This window comes from Simochromis diagramma, unplaced genomic scaffold, assembly GCF_900408965.1.
Source record: "Simochromis diagramma unplaced genomic scaffold, fSimDia1.1 OVJJ01000344.1, whole genome shotgun sequence".
In the NCBI taxonomy this organism is placed as follows: domain Eukaryota; kingdom Metazoa; phylum Chordata; class Actinopteri; order Cichliformes; family Cichlidae; genus Simochromis; species Simochromis diagramma.
In genome coordinates, this window is record NW_024387375.1 from 7,796,807 (window position 1) to 7,814,566 (window position 17,760).

The 17,760-nt window shown below is 45.1% G+C and overlaps 1 protein-coding gene across 4 annotated transcripts in view; it reads right to left on the bottom strand.

Moving 5' to 3' along the window:
* Positions 1 to 5,269: 5,269 nt before the first annotated feature.
* The window catches only part of kmt2a (lysine (K)-specific methyltransferase 2A), a 39,600-nt gene continuing 27,109 nt past the window's right edge, over positions 5,270 to 17,760 (bottom strand). For all 4 annotated transcript variants that reach the window (XM_040008566.1, XM_040008565.1, XM_040008564.1 and 1 more), the window contains exons 25-34: positions 15,062 to 17,702; positions 12,315 to 14,975; positions 11,824 to 11,892; positions 11,516 to 11,742; positions 11,292 to 11,366; positions 11,016 to 11,190; positions 10,719 to 10,826; positions 10,540 to 10,620; positions 10,280 to 10,409; positions 5,270 to 10,197 (exon numbers count right to left, since the gene is read on the bottom strand). In XM_040008566.1, coding sequence (XP_039864500.1) covers positions 9,922 to 10,197; positions 10,280 to 10,409; positions 10,540 to 10,620; positions 10,719 to 10,826; positions 11,016 to 11,190; positions 11,292 to 11,366; positions 11,516 to 11,742; positions 11,824 to 11,892; positions 12,315 to 14,975; positions 15,062 to 17,702 — 6,443 coding nt within the window. In that variant the 3' untranslated portion in view covers positions 5,270 to 9,921. The remainder of the gene's footprint in view (positions 10,198 to 10,279; positions 10,410 to 10,539; positions 10,621 to 10,718; positions 10,827 to 11,015; positions 11,191 to 11,291; positions 11,367 to 11,515; positions 11,743 to 11,823; positions 11,893 to 12,314; positions 14,976 to 15,061; positions 17,703 to 17,760) is intronic.

Genomic DNA, 17,760 nt, shown 5'->3' on the forward strand with positions numbered 1-17,760 from the left:
AGAACACCAAGGGAACAGTTCACCCTGCCTGAGATAGGGTTACCAGGGCCTCGCCCTGAAGCCAGGCCTGGGGAGGGTGCCCGAGGATGAGTGTCTGGGGGCCGAGCCTTAGTCCATGGGGCCCAGCCGGGCACAGCACGAAAAAGGGACATAGGCCCAACCTCCTGCAGGCCCACCACCCACAGGAGGCACTGTGGGGGTCGGTTGTGTGCTGAGCGGTGGCCAGGCCCTGGTGGGCCGATCCCCGGCTACCAAGTCCAAAACCTGTCATGGTTTCTTTAAAAAAACCAAAGCCAAAATGCGGAAACAATGTGGAAATATCAAACACATCAGATTACAACTAAGAGGGTAAATAGCAGGCTATACAGCTCAGACTCGACAGGGCTCATGTTAAATGTTAAAGTCCTTCGGTTTGCAAAACTACAAACCAAAAGACTTTTGGGACAATGTCCTTTGGACAGAGGAGAGAGTAGTGAAGATGTTTAGCCATAATGCACAACCCTTGAGTTGGAGAAAACCAAACACAGCATATCAGCACAAACACCTGATATGTCAAGCAGTTGGTATGAGGTGTTTGGGGTGGAGGGGAGAGGATTTGGGTTTGAACTCCTCTGTCTGACAGATAAAGCTTGGCTGAAATTAGGTCCTTCACATGATCCCAGCAGCAAATCTACAAGAATCAAGGTGCTGCAAAGTGTTGTGATGGGATCTTAAAAGAGAGCTGTGCTTAAATGAATGTGACAAACCTCAAGAGTGGGCCAAAATTCCTCCACAACTATGTAAGAGACTAATAAAGTCACACAGAAAATGATTACTTCAAGTTATTACTGCCAAATGTGGTTCTACAAGCTATTGAATCACGGGGTGTACTCAGTATTTCTGCTTCTGCATTTTTGCTAAATAAACAATGACGCCATGTAATATGTCATGTGTTATTGGTCATCTGTTCATTATATTGACCAATCAAAGTGCCTTAAATAAGTCACATTTAGGCATACATTCATACTTTACCCTATATACTTCAAGCCCCTCATTTAACCCTCATCCACAGCCAATTTAGAATCACCAATTAAACCAACATGTTCATCTGTGGACTGTGGGAGGAACCTCACAGTTGGCAGGCTCAGGGAGGACTCCACTCAGAAAGGCCAGGGTTCAAACTTGCTGTGAGGTCACAGCGTTAACCACTATAACACCGTTCCACTTCAACCCTTTGGAAAGTGTACTTTCTTTAAGCCATAACACATTTCCCACAAAAACTAGTGCAAATCAACACAGCAGTAACAAAGAAAAGGACGAATGAAAACAAGTAAAAATGGGATTTGTGTAACTCTGTTTATTTATTATTAACGTATCAATATTTTATTGTTTATTATCATGGTGGTTACCTCTTATTTTAGCACAGAGAAAGCACACCCTCCAAAGCATTTTGCTGTAACAAGCACGAGAACAAAAACACATGGGTCTTTATGGGAAGATGGTGAGGAGGGGTGGTCAGCAGTTCCTTTGAATTTGAGTCACCCTGATGACTCAAATTCAAAGGAACTGCTGAGGAGGAAGAGGAGTTTAAGCGGCTCCTGCGGAGCTGCAACTGAAGTTGGGACATGTATTTAATTAGCAGCGCCAGATTCAGCACATTCTGGGTCTGCTACAGCAATTTCCTGTAAGAATCTATAAACTGCTGCTCGGAGGATTTGCTCCTAATTTGGACCACCTGACAAATGTAGCTTTCAGTGAGTCCTGGTGAAGTTTCAGTAAGAGTGTGAAGGTGTTGGGTAGTTTTAGTTTGGGGTTAAATGTGTCACAGTCACACTGTTTAAAATGACAGATAAATTAAGCAAAAACAAACAAACAAACAAACAACTGGTCAATTATCCAAACATGAGCGCAGCCTCTAATTTTAATGATGTCATTGCAGCTTTTCTTCTTCTTCTTCTTCTTTTTTTTTTTCTAGCTCTAATGCCCATAGCTGAATGAGACAGTGGACTAAAGTAACACCTATAATGTCCATAAGTATTTGAGCAGTGGCACAGTTTTTATATCAGGCAATGGAGATGTGATTGAAGTGCAGACGTCTAAACAATAACTGGACTATTTTTTTTTTTTTTTTTTTTGCCTTTCCCGTTTGGCTCTTTTGCCATCAGAATTATTGTCTAAAGGTGAGGAAAGATGCCCAACGGATTTACTTTACCAAATTGACCATCCCAGCCTTGCCGTAATGCTCTATTTGATTCACCTTTTATTGTTTATTTTATTTATTTTTTATTTTCACTTGCTAGATACGGGACAGACTTGAATGAGAAAAAGAAAAGGGAGAAAGGAAGAGGGGGAAAAACAGCAGAGAAGAGGGACGGGGATAAAGGGCAAAAAAACAAAAACCAACTAAATAAGCAGACAAAAAAATACATATATCAATCACCTGGATCACCTGTTGAGAAAGAAAAAAGAAAACAAGCAGAAGAAAAGGAGAGCAATACAATAAACAACATCACGATGATATATGGGAATATGACTGTAAATACTAAATATTAAACATTATTGTGCAGCACGTAAGAGCGACAGCGCACAGTGTGCTTTGAGGTAGGAGCCAAAAAGGGTGTAGTTTGTGTGTGTGAGCACCCGTGTGTACACCTGTGAGCATGGACGCGCTTGTTTTTAAAAGGTTCCTTCATGTAATGATCTGATAGAGGGTGTGGGGGGGCCACAGCCCCGTCCTCCAGGGCATGAAGCAGGTATGGAGGAGATCAAGACTCCAGACATCCAGAGGCCCTCAGAACACAAGAGACCAAGGAAGACCAACAGAGGGGCAGCTGCACCACTATCCCAGAAAGAGCTGAGGAGAGTCCCAGATGAGGGCTCACTCAGCAGCCGCGGAGCAGAAGCCAGGGGGGTTGCAGTGACGCGCCCGTGAGCTCCGCCGGCAGCCAGCTGTGCCAGAGTGACCGGGCCCCAGGCCGAGAGCCCGAGGGCACCCCTGGACTATTGACTGAGGACCTGTTTCATGGCTTCCTTGTTGTTTCAGGACAAATTAAGCAGATGATGAGACAAAGTCCAAATGTTCACTGGAACTCTCAATATGAGGTTCAAAGGGACACACACAAAATAAACCATCTCGAGCAGAGATGTCAAACTCTTGTGTGACTCTTTGGGCTTAAATTAAGAAAAGGTGTTTCAATTGAAGAAAAGTTTCAGCAGCTCGTTGCCCAGACTGCCTTGTAATTCTAAAACAAAAGATTTTTTATTAATATAAAGCTAAAAGAAAAAACAAAACACCCTGAAATTTCTATAGTAATGGCCAAGATACATACCTGAAGTTGCTCTCCGATCCATTTATCAGAGTATGAATGTGTATGTTAGAAAAAAGTGCTTGTATGACTTGGTGAATGGGGCGCGTTGTACAGAGTGCTAAGATAGAGTAGAATAGCTCAAAATAAGAATCAATCCATTTACTTCAAATTTTATGAGCCTTGGGAGACTTTGCCCTGGAATTCTGGCCCCTGTATGCTTGACACTCCTGCATTAGAGGGCTGAGAAACCCTTTGGGAATGCCCAAATTAACAATCTGGTTCATCCTTACATGAATACACTGATGAGCTCAAAGTGGAAGATCACAAATTCACTCTGAGTTTGAGGTCAAAATAGATGCTCGTTACCCTTTTTTGTAAACAGCAGTTATACCAATGAAGCATTTGCTGTGGTTCAAAGCAGATTCTCAAAGTTACATTGGAGTAAACTGAATCACTTTGGGATTACTGATCTGTGGGTGGACTTTTTAAAAAGTCTGCTCTGAAAAATGAGGTACCTCACAGAAGGTACAAAATTATTCAAGCTTGATGTTCACTGTAGGAGAATAAAGTAGTATTAGTCATTCAGCACTTTTGTATTGACACCCCTCAAACAAACTGAAACAAACACTATTTAATCAGACTATTACATCAAGTCAGTTAAATTTCTGGAATATTGATTTGGTCAGTTAAATAGCAGTGGAGGTTATTAATCAGTTTCAGCTGCTTTGGTGTCAATGGAATTAACAACAGGTGCACTAGAGAGGCAGCAATGAGACAACCCCCAAAACAGGAATGATTTTCCAGCTGGAGGCCACTGACATTTTTCATGATTGTCCTTTTACTACTTTTGTATTTGGCTAGAGTCACTGTGACTAGTAGTAGCATGAGGGGATACATGGACCCTACAGAAGTTGCACGGGTAGCCCTCAAGGATGGCATATCAATATGTGCCTTTGCCAATAGGCTGTGTCTCCCAGTCTCAGAAGCATGAGGGAGATTACAGGAAACAGAGAGTTACTCTAGGAGAGATGGCCAGGGCCATAGAAGGCCTTCAACCCATCAGTTGGACCAGTATCTGCTCCTTTGCAGGAGGAACCAGATGAGCACTGCCAGAGTGCCTTCAACAAGCCACTGGTGTGAACATCTGACCGAACAATCAGAATTGGACTTCATGTGACCTGAGAGCCTCTAGTGCAGCCTGTGCTCACACAGGCACTGTTGCCTGGCTGCCATTTGCCATTGAATACCAGAATTAGCAAGCCAATCATTAGCACCCTGTGCTTTACACAGAGCAGATTCAATCTGTGCTCATGGGACAGCAAGGGTCTGAAGAAGCTGTGGAGAATATTAAGTTGCCTGTACCATCGTTCAGCACTATCAGTTTGGTGGTGCTGAACATGACGGTCCGGGTAGGCATATCAATGCAACGACACACAGACTTCTACAGGCAATAGCATCCTGACTGCCATTAGATATCAGGATGAAATCTTTGAAATCACAACTATGCCCACCACCATGTGGCGAGAGTATGCAGTCAATCCATGGAAAATCAAGGAATTGATACCATTGAGTGACTTAATCCATCACAACACCTTTGGGACATTGTTTCAGTCTCAGAATTCCAGGACCTCAGTGATGTCGTCTCATTAGGAGCATGCCCTGATGTTGTCAGGCATGCATAAAAGCGCACTGGGGTCATACAAAATACTGATTAGCATTTTGAGTTGCTGCAATTAAATCTCAGCAGAATGAACAAAATCCCTTTGATTATCGGGGTGTTTGATTTCAGCCCTCTGTGGACTGATCATTTTCATTTCCATCAAACAATGTGGCGTCCTTTTTGTTCCTAACACATTACCCAGTCCATATCAGCGCAAAGACCTGATCTTTCCCCCATTGAGATCTGAAAAGTGTATATAAAAGCCAGAGTGTGCAATCCTTTACAAATCACATTTGAGTAAATGAGGCGAGAGACAGGGGAGTAAAGGAGACATGTTTATTATTTAAACTATCACTTAAATAAAAAAGTGCATAGAAAATAAACATGATTAGAAACTTTTCTTTTTACACTTATGTACAACTTTGTTTCCAAATTATACATTCAACCAAGTAGTTTGTGGTTTATTTTCACGGTGGTGGTTTTCCTTCATTTCGTTGATGTGTACAAAGAAAGATCGCCTGTTTTATGGGAGAAAATATGACTGCTGTGAATACCGTTATTACAGAGAGCGGGAAGAAAATGATAAGACAACGGCAGATAATCAAGGCGAAACAAACTAGCCCTGTTCGTGATCCCTCTTTTCCACGTCCTACTGCGACACCGCAACCCACCCTAGGCTGATAACGTCTATACATGAGAAACAATCAGAAAAATTACAAATACAGGTTTAAGTACTTGTCTGACCTCTCCAAAACCTTGATTTGTAAAAGAACAATTCAGGGTGGATGTTGCACGAAATAAATAAATTAAATGTTTTCAACATCAGCATTATGACTTTCTACAAAAACAGTACATGATAAGTACAACCAAAAGCTTCATAGGAGAGAGAGATAAAGAGGTGGTCAGGGAGACGAGAGAGGTTTCCAACGTGAAAAAAAAACCTGATCAAAAAAAAACAAAACAAACAAAAACAAATAAATTAAAACAAAAAAAAAAATTAAAAGAAAAACGCCATTTTGGTGGTATCTTTAAAATCCTGGTAAGCCTCCACAAACCCATCTCCTAATTTTTACCGCATCAAGTAAGCAGTCTAAAGAGTCCCTGTTAAAACATTAAAAAAACTAAATTAAAAAAATAATAAAAGAAAATTAAAAAAGAAAAAACATTCACTACAACAACCAGAAAAAATGGATGACCTCAAGAAGTTCACAACCACATTAATACAGTTACATTTCTCATCACATTAAAAAAAAACAACAAAAAACAAACAAACAAGAAACTACCCCACCCCCCAAAAAAAGTTCCTTTCCAGAAATAAAACAAAAAGAACTGCAACGCTCCCTGCTGCTGCGGAGGAGCGCTCACAGGCACAGCAAAACTGGTACTGGATATCAATATACAAAAGAGTGATGCACGTTAGTTTCAGCGGATAGTACTGTAACACAAAACCATTATAGAGTACATTGAAACATTGCTATTAACCATTATAAATCTGCTGTTTTTGCTACTGTAACTAAGTTTGTCTGTCCATTCCATATATTGTATAGATACTAAAGTACAAGAAATTACTATGCATGTTTCCGTATAATATTGTTAAGTATTTATACTATAATTACAGATAATGACGTAGAAGTGCCACTGGTGTGGCGTGGTAAAATGAAGACCAAAGAAACAGCAGACAGCTTCCTTATTTGTATCGATGCCGTTTTAAAAACGGTGAAATAAATGACTTGTCGTCAATAAACACACTCTGACCCTGAAAAAAGCAGAAGTGGCTCTCGTGAAGAGAGAGTCGTAGACAGAGCCCTTGGCGCCGGCCGACGCTAGCGTGAACTGTTTGAGCTAACCTGTTGTCCTACAGACAGAAAACACTGCCCGCTGTTTTACGCCTCAATGTTAATCCCAGTGCTGAAATGAAACTGCTCCCTGGCTTTGAGGTCGTATCGACATGTCTTCCACATCTACCAGGGGTTGCTGACACGACAACTTAACAAAAAAAACCAAACAAAAACCAAACAAACAAAAAAAAAGCAACAAAAAAACCCCTAAACGAATATAGCTGACAAAGCATCAACATCCACCCACGTTGGGTGATGTGGAGGAAGAATATACATTCATCGTTGACCTTTAGCAGCAGAACCCAGCGAGCCCGGTTGTCAGTGTAGGACTGCGTACGCCCGGCTGGCCCGCCGGCGGAGGCGTCGGGGCTCTCGGTGGGAAAGGCGCAGCCGAGGTTTGTACACGCCACACCGTCAGGAAGGAGAGGGCTGCTGGTGTGGTCCCTGCCTTCACTTTGTTGAAGTAAAACAATAAAAAATTTAAATAAAAACAGAGTCAAGTGCACTTTGCTAGAGCCTCAAACACCACTGTCGGAGTCATCAACACCAATCCATAAATTTGAAATATCAGGGCCTGTTGCACAAACTCAGAGACGGTCTGTGCTTCTGGTTTCAGTATTGGGAGCTTTTCCTACGCCTGTTCAGTGCCTGTGTCACAGCTAAAGTGCAACCCATTTTAGCTTCACTTTTACAAAACCAAATGAGAGGGTGGTTGAGGGGCGAGCCGCTAACAACCTTAAAAGGCGACAATGAAGTCACGATGACGAATTCCTTAAAAGGGACAAACGGAGCAATCAGCTTCAGTTGCTCAGTGGAACCAGTCACTCTCTGTTTAAATACTCTGTTTAGGACGTGAAGGCTTTTAAGAGTGAAGAGGCATTTACGAACTGAGGTGAACCACGAGGAGACTGGATGAAGGTATAAGAACGATCTCAGATTGCTGGTGAGCATTGAAGAGCAGTCACCACAACACCATGCTTCTTTTAATGTATACAATGGCTCTAGTCGGATATGATGAGTGCTATAAGTAGCATTAAAATAAAGGCACCTCTTCATTATAGCCAAAGTCTTTGCAAGGACATAACGCCTTAAACTGACGGGAATCTTTGTGGGGTTGTTACATGTAAATATTTCATATATTGCCAATCGGCTGCAAGCCTATCGACCCTTGGCTCATTAGTGACCGAACCACTTTGATAGAATCGCCTCCATGAGGGCTCTATCCTCGGTTTGATGTGGTGTGGAGACAATAAGGCTGGAGAGAGGAGAAGTCGGCTATGGATCAACAATCTAAACTCTCTCTCTCAAGTGCATAATAGTAGTTCACATGACTGCCATACTGTCAGCTAGGACTGGAACAATTAAAATAATAATAATAATAATAATAATAACAACAACAACAAAATAATAAAAAAATGTCAGCTCTGACCAAACGGCCCAGGATAGATAAAAGAGCTACTGGTGGACTGAACTTAAATGGGGACCAAGCCATAGATAGACCAGCATCAGTCTTTGGAATCAAAGAAAACATTCAGGGTACGAATTTTAAAAAGAAAACAAAAACAATTATTTAAAAAAAAAAAAAAAACTCTGGAAGGCAGCGGGATACAAAACATAGAGACCAAGTATTAGTGTTTGTAAACCCCTATTTTCTACAAAAATGGCAATAAAATAAATACAATTTTTTAAAAATATAAATACCATCATTAAGTGCTATTCACTAGTGAGTGCTTTTAAGGTTTTTTTTGTAGAAAAATATACATTATTTACATTTTTTTTTTAAAAGCAAGCATGATATTTCCCTGTCCATAATAAAAAGACAAAGAGACAAGACTTTAGAAGACTTAATACAAATAAAAAAGAAATAATTTTTTTCCTCTTTTCTATCAGTATGTTTATCACAACAGGCCAAGAAGAAAACAAGCCGAGTGAAAAATTCAATTCAAGGGCGCAAAAGTTTGGTTCTCTTTGCTGCTGTAATTTGGAAAGTGACTCAAAAGTCCAAGCTTATACGATTACCCGAACGAGTTTGATAACAACAACAGCATGCACAAACTTGCAGACGTCTCTGCGTCTGGAAAACAGGCCCCAATCCCACAAAAATAAAGAAAAATCAATTATAAATACGTCTACTCAAGCACATCAGTAGGTTTCTCTGGTCCCTCGGCTGTCAGTCCACCAGAATCTCTAGCTGCCTCGCTCTCTCAGGCCAGAGGCTTCATCTCACTTTCATGTAGCTACCAAGCTGTCAGACTGAAAGTCAATTTTAAGATGGTATCAACCTCAGATATCATCCTTTACACAAACTGACAAAAACAAATCTTTTTCTCCCTTCTTTGTTTTTTCCTCTCTTCCTTCCTGTGGCGACTGCTCCCCCTAGTGTTTCAACCTGTACGGCTCTGATCAGGCTGCCATACACGAGCAGCTCCTATTTACAGTGTTAAATGTACACACCTACACACTTTTTTTTCCTTCTTCTTCTTTGGGAAAACAAAAAGTCAGATTAGGGGAAGGTTCCAGTAAAAACACAACAATTCTGAAGGCATCGGGGCACATTCAGACGGGGAGATGTGCATCAATAACAGCTGACACTTAGATCAACATGAAAAATAAAAGAATTTCTAACAATTTTCTAATTTTTACCTTTAGTAAAAGTCCCTTCAACAAATTGCACTTTGGTGTAAAATTGAACCAAGTTCTTTGATTTTTTTTTTCCTTCTGTGTTCACATCTGAGCACAAGTAGACCAAAACATTTAGAAAATTAAGGAGGATGGGCCAATGCATAAAAACAAAAATATAAATAAATTGTGAAGGGGGAACTTTCTGACATGACTTTCTGACTCACCTCTGAGTGCCAAATGAAAGCGAGACATAAGGAGGCACAATATGTTGGTATTTCTACAAATGGCCCGTCCTCCCAAAAAATGGCCCTTCCTGCATATACAGTGCAACCGACAGCTGCTGAGCCTGCTGTGCTCAAAACCATCAGCGGAGGGCGCCGATGGAGCTCCTGGCCTGCTCGCAGCTGTGGTCCATCATAGACCGGACGCATGAAATCGCCACAAACCCGCGTGCTGCGGGTCATTGTGGTGCTTTTGCTCAACAGTCCTCGTTAAGGTCCTTCAGGTACGGGCATCAGTTGAGGAACTTGCGACACTTCTTTGCGCCGCAGTTGCACGGCAGCTTGTTGCTGGCGTCTTCGATGGGGAACTTGTAGTCATAGGTGAGCTCTTCCCCGCAGTAGATGCGGCGCGAGGCGAAGATGACGATGTGCTTCTGGCTGTCCACGGTGATCACCCGGGAGTAGCAGTTGGGCTCGCAGGAGTGGTTGATGAAGCGGGCAGCGTTGCCGTGCACCGTGGCATCCACCACCTCGTAGTCATCGATGCGAAACATGTAGCAGCCAATGCCCTTTGAGGAGAGAGAGGACAGTTTGTATAAATAATCGAGTTAAGCAAATGACGAAATCATCGGAAATCGTTCAAGTCCTCACCTTCCCATCGTAGTATTTCTCCCGTTTGTCAGTGAGCACAGACCGAATGACGTTCCCCGAGTATTCGATGACCATTTCTCCTGCTTCGATGGTTTTCTTGCAGAAGAGGCCGCGGCCATGGATAGGAGACCTGACGGGAGGATCATAACAGTGGACAGCTCTCAAAATTAAACAGGCAGCTATCTGTTATTTATCTGAGCACTGAAAAACAGCTGATAATAATAAAAATGATGACACAGATTTAACACCACTGATCTAACCTGTAGACTCCCACAGTCTCCTTCGAGATGGCCTTGAGCTGTTTGAATCTCACAGCAAGTGGAAGCTCCATGGAGGCACGTCTGCGAAGGGAAAGAATTATGAATGTAATATTACATTTCTTTCTTTCTTTTTATAAATAAAGCATAATCATTATTACAAAAAATGAGTTTTTATTCACCTGGCAGTCCTGAGCTGCACTTCATCATCATCGTCTTCCTGCGGCCTATACTCTGGAGGTTGGCGATGTTTTGAGGCCAAGAAATTGAACATGTCGAATACTGACCTCCTGGTGGAACAAACAAGAATCTCAATAAGCAAAGCAGCATCCCTGGAAACAGTTATCTGTACGGTTTATTAACAGTGTGCATTATATAAAGTGCCATTTCTGCTCCGACTGACTTCTGGTTTCCTGACACATGCTCTACAATTTCATGGTCAGAAGGTGTGTGTGTGTGTGTGTGTGTACCATACTGACCTGTGGTGGACTTCTGCACGAGCCGAGCCGTGGGGGTTGATGGGAGGTTCGTCAGTTTCCTCCGGTTTGTGGAAGCGGAAGCGATAGCTTCGACAGTGCCTTGTGCCGTACAGCTGCTCCAACAGGAAGACTACAGCCTCATGGACGACCCCGAGCATCCTCAGTCCGTTCACACCTGGAAGGAACGGAGAAACACCTTCATCATGAGGGTTTATTCAAGTATATATGTAAAGTACCTCTAGTTATTATTTCTACGCTTTTAAAATTACACCTCACCTTCAAAGGAGAGCTTTTTGAGTCGTGCACTGGAGCGAGCTTCCTGCACTTTATCGGTGAGGGATTTCCAGGCCTCTGTAGGGGAACAGTCGGTATTTTATGCCCAGTGTGTGGTTTCGTTTTTGCAGACTTGATTAAAACATTTTTATTTTTTATCACAAAAGCAATTTAAATTTGAATTCGTTTTGCCAAAGCAGGCGCTACAATCAGTTGTTTTCTTTTACCTTCAATACTCTCACAGCGGATGTGGAACCCGTCCTCACTGCAGATTTCAAAGATGATACCCTTTTTGGGTTTACTGTCTAAACCGTTATCCCTGCTGTTGCCATCCTGGTCGGGCGGTGAGGTCACAGGAAGAGAGCCTGCTCCTCCAGCTGCATGAGGTTTGTCTTTTCCCACCACTTTCCCTGGTAAAACGTGTCCTTCGGATGTCTTCTTTTTACCAAGTACACTAGAAAAGATGCGAACCAAACATTAAAGCTATACCGTATGACGATTTTGAAAACAGGTGATTAATACTGATGCTTCATACCTCTTGTTGGTCGTCTTTTCCGGTGGCTTTCCTGTGTCCACTGGCTCAGAGGAGATCGGCTCTTTGGAGCTGGTTGGGGAGAGGATGGGAAAGGTTGGAGTGTTTTTGCATTTTACTGAACAAAAGTGGTTTGCTTGAACAGCTGTTACGTGGTTAAGTCAAACAGTATAGCTATGATAAATAGAGCAACCATCATCAATAAAGAAGTTCAGTCCAGTTGACATATTTAACTTCTGTGTCTGAAGACACACTGAAAACTATTCTGTGCAAAAAAACAAACACACAAAGCCCACGTTCATTTAGGTGAGACATCTGAAGAACACAACATACTTTAACCATTCGTTCCACGAAGAAATGAATCCCAAACTTAGACATTTTTTCAAATATTCTGAACACAGTCAAAATTGAAATTTCTTCCCATTATTACGGTACGTGAAAGTAACATAAAAACGATTTCTTGGCTACAAGTCACAGGTCTGTTAGTGTCTCACCTTGGGTTAGAGGATGGGTGCTGTCCTGCAGGGTTGCTGAAATGTTCCTCAGGCAGAGAGGCCTTAAGCTTCTTCCCGCTGCTTACATCTAGACTCTGCCTGCTCCTCTTCCCTTTCTGTTTGCCTTTCTCTGCTCCTGAAACTGCAGCTGCTGCTGACACTACTGTGGAGGTAGGTGGCATATGCTCTGTTAACTTGGAAATAGGAGTTGTTCTACTGCTCTGGGAGTGCATGGATGTCCGTGTTTGCGTGAACACTCCAACAACACGTCCCTTGGTGGGACTTAGAGGGGTGGATGGAGCAGGAGCTAAAGTAACAGTGCTGTTTCCACATGAGTCCACAAGCTGGGGTCTGTTAACGGGTTGAGACTGATGTTGTAAGTGAACACTGCTGGCGTCTGTCTCTCCTTGCTGGTTGACAGCCATGCTGATAGTCTGTTGGGAGGGCAGGACGCAGATGCTGCTAGCTATTGATGTCTGAACAGGGGAGCTTAGCTGTGACATCAGAGGAGCTCCTCCTGCTGACTGAAGGACCACAGACTGATCTGACAGGCCCAGGGCGTGTGGACTTGCTTTAAAAAGGAGGTTGCTAATCTGCCCTGTGATCTCAGTTGAGCTGAGAACAGGGGTGGAGAGTGATACTGATCCTGGGGCAAGAAGTCCAGCTGCGCCACTAGGGGGAACAGACACAACATTTAACACTGACTGGCTGGGGTTCAAGCCAGAGACTGAGCAAGGTAGGAGATGAGCAGAGGAATCGTGGCTCAGGATACCAGGCTGGGCAGTACCAGAAAGCCTCTGCTGAAGGAGAGTAGTGGGATCTAAGTACATCACCCCGCCGGATTTTGGTCTCTTGATTATATTGGGCATCTTGCGTTGAGAAGTGGAGAGAGTGCTTAACTCAACTAGGCCACCAGGTTGACCGGGGATGCTTGCAGTAATCTGAGGGGAAGACAGGTTGATGAGGGTCATATTGGGAGGGCCTACTTCAGATGGGGCCAGAGTGGGCTGGTTACGGGAGCGCCCTGACTTTTTGCTTTTTCTTGGCAGAAGACGAGAAATGGGCCTCTTCTTGCCATGAGCAGAGGCAAGTACAGTCGGGGAAGAGGTGAGAGAGGACGGACTCGACACTATGGCAACACTGGGACCCAACTCGTGTGGTCGACCGGCCTCCGAGACCAGAATCTGGGACTGGTCGTGGGACTGAGACGGCAAACCAATGAGAAGTCCTGAGGTGGTGCTAGGGATTCCTGTCTGAAAGCCTGTCTGTGTGGGTCCTGTGAAGGTGTGAATCTGAGAGGGGTGAGGCATGGTACCCAGAACTTTGCCCCCAGCAGGAAATATTGATTGGGTTGAAGACAAGCCAGTATTTAACCCCGTGGTAAGTGTCATGGAGCTTAGCACTGCAGGCGAGCTAGAATCCATCACTCCTGTTGCACTAATCTTTTGGGTGACACCATTAGGGACAGTCTGGAGGACATAGAAAGGCTGGAATTGTTGATTGACTAAAATAAGCTTATCAGGACCTGGTTTGATGACTGCTGGGCTGGACACTTGAGCCTGGGAAGGTCCTGGGCCTGGTGCTGGACTGGCGCTGCCTGCAGCTGCTGCCGCTGAAGTCGGGAGGTATTTCTGACCCTGAAGAGGCAGCGAGGGTGAACTTGGCAAGCCGGGAGTACCAGAACTCCTCGGAATATCCTGGTTAGCTGGTGCCTCAACTACCTGGCCAATAGCAGGGCTAGGAATAAACTGCTCAGGAGTCATATGACCTTCTGAGACCTGCGTATCCCTGTTTGCCAACGACGTACCATCGTGCTGATTCTCTGATGGTGACACGCCTGGCCCCGCTCTCTTTTTGTCCCCACTCTTTTCCCCGCTGATGGTCTCTGTGTCCGAGTTCAAGCCCAGCATGGTGCGGTCTGAGGTATTTGAGATGAGACTCCCAGCGCTGTGGTTCTGACTGGTGCTGACAGTCGGGCTGCGTGTGGTCAGGACAGAGAGGTCAGACGGCAGCTCCAAAGGAAGATACGGCTCCTCCACAGATATTGAGCTATTGACACTACTCTCTACGACCCCTCCGCTTTCCGCACTGGGCAGCGGCTCGGAGAAGTCATCAAACAGAATGTCTTTACGTCTGTTGACATCCACTCCAACATAGCTCTCATCCAGCAGCAGCTCAGAAGAAGATGGCTCAGACTGCTGACCCAGAGCTGGCAATGACATAGAGGGGGTGTTCAGGACAAACTCCATAATATCTGATGGCAAAATGTTCCCACAGTCATCACTGTTGTTGTTGTCAGAGTCGGATTTAAGCAGGTCTGTGCTGAGGGACAGCTGGGCCTCGAGAGGATCCTGACCCTGACTCTGCGGCTGGGACTTGACCCCACCTCCGAGTGGAAGACAATTTTCCTTCTGGTTTTTTCTGCCTTCTCGGGTGTTTCCACTAACTGCTCCGCCACTGCTGTCGGCCTCTTTGCTTGACTCGTGGGAGTCGGCCTTCTCAGTGTGTCTCTCTCTGCCTCTCCTCTTGGGAGTGCTTTTATGTGTGGTGGAAGAGGACGTGGCTGTAGTGGTTGTGGTGCTGGTGGTGCAGATGCTGGTATCACTCTCCGACCCATCATCGACGCCATCAAGCTGGCCGATACGCTGCTTGCCCAAGGTCCTGTTAGGCACAGCAAAGCACACATCAGATTATCAGTCAAGGAGATATTTCAGATAATTCACTTCATAAAATATGTGTCTACTTACAAAGCGCTCAGCATGTCCTCTTCAGCTTTTTGCTGAGCCCTTCGTTGCTGCTGCTCCTCGTCCTTTAGAAAACGCTGAAGCTGGGATCCCCTTCCCAGACACTGGTCTAATCCTTCTATAGATGGCAGGCCCTCACCAGGGTTAATTATTGTTCGAGTGAAGTTGTAGTAATAAGGATCCTTACCCCTATGTTTCATTCCACTGTCTTCATCCTCTCCACTGTCTCCAGATGAAGATGTGGTGCTCATATCGTCCGCTCCATCGACCTGCCCCTCAGCTGACTTCTTGCGGCCACCCGTCCTCCTCTTAACCACAGTCCCGGCTCCGTCACCGCTGCCATAAAAAGGAAGGTCTTCCTCACCATACGAGCGAACCCCATAGAAAGGCGTGAGGCCGAAAAACATGTTGGAGCGTGCGCGTGCGCTGCGTCGAGGGTAACGCCGCTTGGCTGACCCTGATCCGTCACTGTCATCTTCGTGATGTTTATCCTCCATACCCCTGTCATGGTCATCTTCGGGGCCAACGCCCTCATCCTCAGTGCCTTGCACGTGGAGACCGCGGTGGTCTCTGAGCTCTCCGCGTGGGCGCTCTTTATGCAGTTCCTCTTCCTCTGTGTGAGTCTGGGTGTCAGATTCAGAGCTGTCACTGCTGCTGGCAGAGGAGAAAAGAACAGTACATGCGGAGCGATGACCCCCCTGGCCAGCAGGAGAGACTATGGGCGCAGTGGTCGTGGGGCAGGAGGACGAAGAAATACTAGTAACGGTGGTGGTCCCATTAGGGTCACTCTTAATATCAGTCTTTAGTGGAGCTGTAGCTGGGGGTTTAATTGATCGCTTTTTCTCTCTGGAGGACAATGAAAGCTGGTTAGTTGCTTGCTTGCTGTGAGACTGTGAAGAGGTCTTCATAGTCTGGTGCAAGTTGTCCAGGCTGGAACTGTTCTTCCTCTCTGGACAGGAGTAACTGTCTCTGTTCTTTGAGGATGACCTGTCCCCACCCTGGGTGTCGTGCTTCTCTCCCTGAGCCTTCCCATGGCCTTTGGTGCTGTTTCCTAGCATTGGAGCTTTGCTTTTGCTGCTGTTGTGAGAAGTAGGGTTGGTAGCGTGCGTGTTGGAGCTGCCGGCAGCTTTAGCATTATTGTTGAGAAGGGGAATCTTGTTGCTGATGTTGACGTTTTGAAAGGTCTTCTCTCTGTCACGGTCTTTGGACACATCTCTGCTGCCTGCTGTTTTAACTTTGGGGTGTTTATCTTTGGCAGCTGAGGCTGCAGCTGGAGAGGCCAGGTGCACGGAGCCTCGTTTAACAGCATCATCCTCCGCTGACGTCCTCGAAGGCCACAGAGGCTTTGCGGTCGCTGCCGTGCCTGAACCTGACGAGTACTCGTTTGATTTCCGTGTACTGGACTTCTGAAATGGAGGTTGCGGGGAGCCGGATTTTCCAACAACACAGTCCTTATGGAGTGATGATGATATTAAATTTCCAGTGCTGCTACTACTCTCCTTCCCTGAGCTGGGCTTGTCCTTGTTCTGGTTATTGTTGGATGCTGGGCTGGACCTCTGACGAGGCAACAAACTGAGGCTTGCCGAAACATCCTGATCTTTGCTTCCATGTTTCCCTTGCTTGTCTGTCTGCTTGGTGCTGCCACTTCTCTGCTGGCTTGTGTGAACAGCAGTGCCAACGGGAGGGGAAGACTGGCCAGAGCCTGCAGGTCCCAGTCTTGGGTTCTTACTCTCTCCTCCAGAGTGTTTAGACTGGCTGTTTGCGTTACTGTCCTTCCCTGAGCCAGAGTCTTTGTTTCTCTCTGTGCTTCTATAACTGGAATCTCTCGACGGAGGTCTGCCCTTGTCAGCATCTCTGCTGGATGATCTGTCTTTACCTTGGCCTGAGTCTTTTCCTGTTTCCCTGCTATATGGTCTATACTTTTCAGAGTCCCGTAGTCCTGTATCTCTATTCAGTGACCTACCTTTGTCCATATCCTTATAGCTGGGATCTCTAGAGGATGACTTACTTTTGTCAGTTTCTCTAATGCTTGATTCTCTGCTCGCCTGTTTTCCCTTCTCAGTGTCTCTGTTTGTTTGTCTCCCCTTTTCGAAATCTCTTAAATGATCTCTACTGATCGGTCTGCCTCTGTCAAAGTCTTTCAGACCAGAGTCTTTACTCAGCGGCCTCCTCTTTTCTGGCTCTTTGGTTGACATTTGGTTCCGGTCAGAGTCTTTCTGCCCAGGTTCTCTGGATGATCTACTCTTGTCAGAATCCTTAGAGTCGCGCTCTCGACTCGGGAGTCTCCCCTTGTCTGCCTCTCTCGTCGCTTGGTCTCGGGAAGGTTGCTGTTTGTTTCTGTCCGAGGAGAAGTGTCGACCTCTTTCTTCGTCTTTTTGAAGTGGGCTCCTTGCTGAGTCTTTGCTGAAGTGTTTGGACTTTTCGGGGTCCCTGGCGGGGGAGGGAATGAGTGGAGGGGGTGAGGTCAGGGGTCGTGACAAAATGTGAGATGTGGCGGTGATTCCTCTCTGTCTGTTAAGGTGCTGGGGCGGAGGGGAGAGGGAAGGCGAGCTGTGACGACGTGAATCAATATTCCGCGTACCGGGATTCACCAGGGAGTCTCCCACTGTCACAATCTCGTGACTTTGGGGTTGTGAAGAACCTCCTAAAATAAAAGAAAAGAACTGTTAAATTCAGACTAATTAAGCCAAATAATCAGTTTG